At 38.6% G+C, this 8619-nt stretch overlaps 1 protein-coding gene across 1 annotated transcript; it reads left to right on the forward strand.

Annotated features, from left to right (window-relative positions):
- The first annotated feature begins 7026 nt into the window (after nucleotides 1-7026).
- On the forward strand, nucleotides 7027-8372 carry LOC125503844. The gene is made up of 2 exons (XM_048664854.1): nucleotides 7027-7179; nucleotides 7233-8372. Exons 1-2 carry the CDS (start codon nucleotides 7067-7069, stop codon nucleotides 7954-7956), a joined length of 837 nt encoding a protein of 278 aa, XP_048520811.1. The 5' UTR covers nucleotides 7027-7066; the 3' UTR covers nucleotides 7957-8372.
- Nucleotides 8373-8619: the final 247 nt, after the last annotated feature.

The raw sequence follows: 8619 nt of genomic DNA on the forward strand, positions 1-8619 counted from the left end.
AAATACCCAAAAAGAAGTTTGTAAAAAATGAATCCGCCTCAACAATATAGAACTTATCTACAATTTTTTAATTCCTACATAGTAAATTCAGTCATATTTAATTAGGTTTTCCAGTTTTTCCTGCTTGGTTTGGTAATTTCCTTTGCCATTTCTTCTGGCATGGCAAAAACTTGATAGTCATGGTGTGGAGAAATCTCCTTTGTTATTTAACCGGAATATTCTTCTCAAAGATGAGTGTGTTCAAAACGCGTCAATACGTTACCTATAAATGACGTAGTGGGCGCTATGAGCTTGAACCCCAAAAACATCCCGGACAAAATTAACTTAGATATATCCCTTCGGCCCCTTTGGGCCGAATCACCTATCCGAAATTTTGCCCTGGTAGAGAGAAAATCAAATTTCTGCTACGTCAGATCCTTAAGCGCGCAGGAGAATATGCAAACTCGCCTGGTGCTCCCGCGGCCCCCCCGAAATGACCAGCGGCCGTAGTAGGCCTAGAAGGGGCCGGGCAGGGAACGGGGGGGATTACGAGGGGGGTGCAAGCAAAGGGGCTGTAAACTTTCCCTTCTCAAAGATCAATACCTCGGCACGCTGGCACCGTGCTTTCTCCTCTCGTGATGGTCAGCTACGGAACGGCCGAAGCTGGACTTTAAACTTTAAGACAATGAGGGTGCGTGTATGTGGTGCAGGTTACGCAACGGGCTCGTAGCATGAGGGTCGAATTCACAAAAGAATTCGTCCCCCTTCTCCCGCTTTTACTTTCTCGCTGCCTGCTATTTGCACAGCGTCGGTTTTGCCAGTTTAATTACAAAGCGCCGTGTATCGTATTCTTGCAAATTATGTTTGTTAACGACCGCTGGAACGTTCCACTCTTGCCCGCCGAACAGTTCGGCGAAAGCTGTTTCGCTTCTTTTTTCCTGTAATGTTTATTGTTCCCCCTAAAATTGTTTATTAAGCCTTGATTTTCATTTGCCCCTAAAAACTCATTGGGCATTTTCAATGCCTTGAAGCTTCTACGGCGTGAGTTTATCTCAGCAACGGTTTCCCATATATCCATAAATGTTTGGGAAAGTAAGAGCGATTGAAAATGAGAGTTTAATAATTATATGTGTAGCTATAGATAAATAAAGTTTCATTTGATTTAAATTCCAAATCAAAATCAATTCCTGGGTTTCGGCAAAAAATGTATGCCAAGGCTTAAAGCAGCAACAACGCTACGCATAAAAACTGATGATGGTGGAAAAATACAGCGAAACGTATTTTAATTGATAAATAGAGAAAATAAACGACTGAAACCCAGGAATTGATTTTGATTTGGAATTGAAACACAGTCAGGAAAGTATGTACAATTTGATTTAAATGCAATTAATGAGTTTGAATGAATTTTAAAATCTGATGATGGCGCTGTTGTCTCGCGAAACGTAACGGAAATAAACGATATACAAAAAAAATGTGTGGGGCCCAGGAAAGAAAATAATATAATAACAAATACACGGCCAGGAAAAAAAATAGTAGAAACCGTTTTTGAGAAATAACCCTTAAAAAAACTTACGCTGTAGAGCCCTAGATAGAGCCACTCTAAACACGTTGCAAGAGAAACGTTTTGAGTCAGATTGACTTCGTCGATTTTTGTACGGCAAATTCATATATACTGCAATGTATTATCAACAAAACCCTTTATCCAGGTTAGCGCAAGCCATTTTGCGGCAAAAATTTAATTTCCGTCCGTTCATCAAAGCGATGAATTTAAAACGCCTAACACCGCTTGGTACTATAAATCCGAAGGCATATACAATTAGTGAGCTTTTAGACATCTAATTTGCCATGTATTCGAGAATTATGTCCCATCAACCTTTGTTGTTTCAGCAATCATTTATAAATCGCGAACTTGTCGTGTGTTGTCGTCTTTATCAGCCAAACAAGACCGTTTGCAGTTTATTTGTTTTTCTGAGTAATTGGGGCAGAAATGTGGCGTTCTGAATTGGATTCTGAACGTTAATGATTAGGGAAGAAGCAAAATGAAGCCAAAGTTGAAAGGCGACTGCTTTCTTCTAAATTGTTGAATAATCAACATTGATTCAAAATCTGTTGATGTGGAAGTTGTGCCGAGCTGGCTGTAAAGCAACGCAACTAAACTCTGTTTCTTAATGGGTTTTCACTTTTTTCTTCTCATTTCAACTCTCTCCTCTTGAATACTTTGCTATTGACGTAAAATGGGAGCAAAAATCAGTCTCATACTTGGCCGCTTAAATTGGTGTCATTGTTTTGAAGACTAAAATGTTCAGTAGTCTCTTATGAAAAATCTCAACTCAAGCAGTTATTTATTGGAAAACTCAAAACTGAAAATGTATGACAATGTCGCCCGTGCCTAAAGTTTACCGTTCTTGTGCAGACTTCAATTTGATCGAAGCTTCTACACGAGAATCACCAAATTCACGATGTGTAGCTGATTTTAAGCAAATTGTGAGAAAACTTTTTTTGCATTTTCTTCTAGTTCTCGTTACATTCGTGTATTTTGAATCACCCACTGTCGTTACTTTAGTATTGAATTTTTAATTAAACAACGCTCAAGAGTAACGGGGTACCGGGAAAAAAGGTGCCAATCAAACAAAAACAGGAAAAACTGTAAATAATGAACAGTTTCAGCAGAAAAGTGAAAGTGGGGAGGAAACGGGAGCAAGAAGGAAAACACGAAGGGCTGAACAACGATGCTAATGCTAAAATTGTGTTACTAATTTATGCTGCTAATTATCGATAGAGCTTTTGGCGATAGGTTTTGAATTTTTCATTCAATTACGGGCTGTCGTCGATTTTAAGCAGGATTCGGAAAGATGAGGAATTTTAGAATGTGCGTCGAAAATTGCGTAATTTCAATTTTCCCCAACCAGGAAATTTTAAACTGATTAGCCCTGGGAAGCGGTCGTATTGTTTATTTAATAAAAAAAATCGTCGATCAATTCGGTTTGTTGATATTTGCGCGTTCAGGACGGTGGAAAATCATTAAAATAATTCCCGGAAATGTTTGGTGAAAATGTTTTTAAAAAAAGCTTTGATGAACATTTCTAGGTCTATAGATAGATTTACCGAAAATGGGTTAGCGAAGTAGCATGTAATGAAAGCAAGGCGTGCGAAAAGAGCAGCTGCTTTCAAATTAGGTCTTGATAACTACACCGAGGCGCTATAAACAACCTGATTATGCCGGTTAGACTATACAAAATGTAAAGAAAATAGCGCTTTTTGGGGCATTCTGCAAACTGATCGGGATTTTTAATTAAAGCCCTCTATGTTTTAGCCAGAATCCATTCAACTCCGCAATAATCATCAGACTGTTGGGCTTATTTAGAAATGAGAAAAAACATCGATTTGCATTAATAGCGATAACTATCTCGCAAGGCTCGTAGACATGATAATTTGCCGAAAATATTCCACCACAGTCTGCTGTTAACCGCATTTTTCGCAATTCCAATTAAAAGCTAATAATATAACATTTTGTGTTCAACCGAATGCCGACAATTCATAAATTTTGTTTAATAACCGCGAAATATGTAAAACTCAAGCCGAAATAGTTTCGCGCGTATTGATGAAGACGGACCTACAAGGTTTAGCCGTAATGTCAGTGCCATTATAATATTTATTGCGGGTTTCGTGTGTGTTCTGGGTTCCAAGAGATATGACTCAATGATTTAAATTTGAATAAAGTACAGGATGAAATGAAGAACATCAGATGAGAAAAACCCTTGAAAATTTGACGTTTTTCTCGGCCAACAAACGCATTAGAGGCTGGTGTAGAACTTGTGCCGAACACTCAGTTTTAAAGAAAAAGCAGAAGACTCAAGAGTCGCCAAAAAACCGATCTGCCCCAATAATTTCCCAAGCTTTCCAACCGCTCAATCACTCTCTGAAAACTCGTTGAAAACGCTGAACTACTCTGAAAACGCAGCGGTTTTTTTCTGAAGAAAAAACGTTTTTCAAAGACGCTTCAAATTATCGACCTTTTTCTTCTTAAGCAGCTCCTTTGCCTTTAATCACCCTGTATCTGATCATATGTAACAAAGCTTTCACGGTCATGAGAACAGCCTTGATTGAACGAATTTTTCGGCCAGATTCGTTGCTGAAGAATGTTGCGTACTAACCGGAAGCAACTATCGATAATTCGTTTTTAATGTTTTTTGCGGTTTGAGATGTATCATTTTTCCAGGATTTATTGCGGCATATCTTCAGTCTGCGCCCATCAGCAGGTGATGGGGAATCATGCCGCTGGTTTGATGATGGTTTTCTTGGAAGCGGGGTTTTGTTTGCCGCTGTTCGGAATGATTATTGCATTTTTCAAAGTTTAAAATCGTTTAAATAACCGAAAAACTTGACTCTATCTGGCTCAGCTCCAAGTAATGTCGTGAAAAACTACAACAATTTTGAAAAAGTTTCTTTGCAAATTTGATGGCAGTTTACCCGAATGAATTTTCGTGCTATCTGTTTTTCTTTTCAAATGCCTCCATTCATCATAGTTGGCGTGACCGACATGCAACGGGGTTTACATATCATTTCTAAATCGACGCCACTCACATGATTGAGCAGTTTCAGCTGCGTGACTGGTAATCATCATTGGCTCAGATATAGTGCGAAAATCACGAAATGTTTTTTGCTCCAAACAGTCTTCAAACGGGTTTAAACTGGCGAAAAGCACTCAAGTTGAAGAAACTGAGATGCATTTGCTTGGAACTAAACTAAAAATAGTTTACCGATTCTAATAATTTGAGTTGCTTAAACCCACTGCTGTGTGCTCATTTTCACTTACTCCAGTTATTGTGTCCAAATGCATTCAAAAACGGGAAATTAAGCTGATGGATAAACCAACCTCTCCCTGGAGGGTTAGAGTTAGAGTCCTTTTACGCCTTAGTTAATTTTTAATTGGCCTCTTTTGATAAAACACAACAAAAACTAAGTTAGTCTAATAAAACTAAAGCTGCTTAGTTGAAATCAACCCCCACGAGCTGTCGCTACTTGGGCAAGTTTTCCGCGGAACCGACTATACTCCCGGTCTTTTCCCAGGTAAGTTTTCGCTCGGGAGTTTTAAAAACTTCACTTAACTCCTGTCGGCGACTTGAAAAGGGTATGGAGTAGAGCGCGCGGCGGAGTTCGCCGGAAAATTGAGAGGTCAATTTCCATTAGGTTCGAATTAAAATTGTATTTGAAGCGATGTCTGTTCGAATGGAAATAACTTGTCGAGTCGAAGGTAAAAACTTTATTATGTTATTCCGATTCTTTTCCCCCCTTATTTTTCATCTGGCCTGTTTTTACACTTTGCACTCGAGTTGGTTTGATCAGCGCACTGCTTTCGGCAATGGGGAAACGCGATTTCTTCTCGTGACTCGAGCTGATTAACTAGTTTGTTTTAAATTGTCTTCGTATTTTGGCTTAACGTCTTTGTCTTAGTGTACTATAATGGAAAAGTGCCAATTTTTTCAGTTGGAATTAATTTTAAAAGGCTTCTTTATCTGGCCCATTCATGTCCCGGAATAAAAGAGACTTTCTAAATTGCTTTTCATTTGTCAGTTCGTGTGACAAAGCCAATGGCGAAGGTGAGAAGGTCAATGTCTTCGTCGTTTGAAGACCTTGATGGCACAAAAAGACGACTTAGTAATCAATGCGGAATTTGGCAAAACTAGCAAATATTTGCACCAATAAAACGAGTCATTGTTTTTGCCAAAAACATTTTTTTGCCCCAGTGCTGCCCGAATAAACCACTAACAACACCACTATAATAACTATAATTACGTGTTATTGTGATCGTATTAATTACAATTCCACCAACTATAAAATCCCATCGACGTACTTAAGCGACTTGAAGTTGTTATTAATATCTTGCAGTTAATAAATAAGCGTTTCAAGGCTGAGACGAAATTTTTAAATAATTTTATTAGTCTGCTCAAGTGTTCTTTGTTAAATGCCGATATTGATGGGATAAATAGCAAATTATCATGCAACATTGTTGGGGAATTAACATCATTCAGAAGCGAAAAAAAAATCTCAAGCAAATATTTCAGTTGTTCGCCGGCAGAACGGGACGGGATAGAAATACGGTTTGCAAATTGGGGTTTTCAGTGAAATTATTAAATTGTTGGCTAATTAGTTTATTTTTGGTAAAACCTGGATTTTTCCAGATATACAAAAGGCAAAGTGTGTGCTGTTCACTTTAGCCATCCATCAAATCATCGCAATATATTTCAATAAAATCATGCCAATAGTGCGTTCGTGACTTCGAGGGAAGTCTTCCAGCAAAATGGCACAGAAAATACGATTAAAAACTTTAGGTCTTATCTATTTTTGTCGCTTGCTGCAATATATGGACTCGACCGAGTTCTGTGAGAAACTCAGTTGCATGCTTAAAGCCAACTAAAGGATTTGTATAATGTCTGAAAATTTCTGGGAATTTTTTATTCTATCTTTGAGTTACTCAAGGCTAACTCCATCAGCCACGTAGACCTTTGTCAATTACATATATTAGTTTGAAAGGCAGTTTCTTCAGGACCTTTTACTCCCCTGGTGGTTTCAAAGGGTTTCACACAGTTTTAAACATTTGTAGATTTATTTTACTTTATACTACTGTTGTTGTTTGCTTGTCCTTGCTCGCTTCTTAAGCCCGTGTGAAATCTTTCAAAAGGAAAAACTGTTTCAGTCACGATTTACTGAGTAGGTACTGCACTGGTTAGACCAAATAGAAAACAGCAACTGTTCAAATCGTGTTTAAACACCTGCATAAAGCATTGTGCCTTTATGGTTTGAAAATTTACCGAGAAAGCCATTCTTTGGAATATCGGATGGCGTCAATAATGGCTTGACGTCTGAAGGTGGCGAACAAATGAACGATATTTCCTTTGTCATATTTATATCGAAACATGCAACTTGCGGGAATTTTTTTTGCGTTTTTGATGCCACTAACTTGAAAATATTTGTTTTGCCTGTCCTAAAAATTCACGCTTTTTCCATGTTTTAATAGCACCTAAATTAATTAATTATCAAGGGTTGTTTCCGCAGGTTTAAAGCGCCTCAAAGCAAGGTAAGCGGCATGAAGTGCACAAAAATAGTGTTAACGAGTCGAAACGCGATAAATGCAGGCAGGAAAAATGAATATCTGGAAGATCGAGCGGAAATGGTGTGGTCGACTAAAGGTTATCATGGGTACAGTCACTAGAATTTGCAGAAGAAAACTCACTAATTGATGGGCTTTTTAGATACTCGTACAAGCTGGCTGCTCGAACTAAGGAACAATACACACCCCGACTAACTGAGCCAAAACTAACGATAACCACTTTGCTTTTTCCGGATAATGTCACCCTCAACACTGGCGCTTCTCTAGAAAAATGGTCGAAAAAAGCCCCCAGGTTGCTATCGGCAAAATGCAAAAGTTTCACCCCAAGAAAGCCGCTGAACTCCTCAATTGCAGATGATGATTACGACTTTTCCTATCCCCTGACTGATCTATTTGAGCAGCCTCAACCCGCAGAAGACTTTGCGCAAATAAACGACGATCTCCAGTTAAACTTTGATGATTACTTTGTGGCCTCCGACATAGAGGAGCTGATGCTGAAATCCGAAAGAATCCAACATGAGCTGGTGGAGAAGCCGAAGAAAGGCGACAAGACAAAGAAGAAGCGACACAAATTCAAGAAAACCATTCGATTTTCTTTGTCGAAACCGCCGAGTCCCGAAACTGAGCAGGTGATTCGAGTGGATGTAACGTCGAATGTGTCTTTTGAGGACGATAGTGAAATCAGGACGAAAGAGCCTAGATTATCGAAGGGACGCAATCGAACAATTAGCGAGTGTCTGAAAAGTCAGTCGATGAGGAAACTTGACAAAAACAACAACGAAAAAAGCTGCGATGGGCCCAAAGGGGACGAAGACGATTTTATTGTAAAATGCAGGCAATTAGCTTTGACGCAGAAAAAAATCTAAGGGATCGAATCGATTTTCTGTCTTAACTTGTAATTTCCATGGAAATTAATTAGGAGGAGATAAAATTGTCCAGAGTGAAGGATTATATAGGGAGCATGCAAGAGCGTTTGATGGTGGCATTGAAAGACATTCTTTATGCAAAGCAGACGGTGATTTGCATTTGGTTCGAATCATCAACATTCAACAGCAACAGAAGTCGATAAATATTTTACGAGGTTGACCAAAAGCGGCACAGTTCCCATAGAAAGGTCAGAGCTAATAACAATAATTAAAAAGGAAATATGATAGCTCCAGGAATTGCATCATGTGCGATTCTCTGCGAAACGAGACATTAAAAAACTGTCTAAAATTATAACTGTGCGCATTTGTGATAGATGCACCTTGAAGTTTTGATCGCAAGTGACTGGCCAGTCTAGACACGCTTATTAAGTAATTCCGTTTTTTCCTCTGTTTAGACTGCGTTATATAAGTAGTTTCTAGGATAAAAACCAGCTGATCTTGATATTATGTGTTTTCTTGTTACGGTACCCTATAATTTGCCTATGATATATGCAGCCTTTCGAGCCATATTGAATGAAAGCGGCATTTTATAATTACCAAATGGCTCTTCTATTTCGAGTTATTCAATGAAGGAATTGCTTAATTTGACAATATTTTGTATAT

This window comes from Dendroctonus ponderosae, unplaced genomic scaffold (genome assembly GCF_020466585.1).
Source record: "Dendroctonus ponderosae isolate FM_Combo_2020 unplaced genomic scaffold, Dpon_F_20191213v2 Dpon_F_20191213_3, whole genome shotgun sequence".
In the NCBI taxonomy this organism is placed as follows: domain Eukaryota; kingdom Metazoa; phylum Arthropoda; class Insecta; order Coleoptera; family Curculionidae; genus Dendroctonus; species Dendroctonus ponderosae.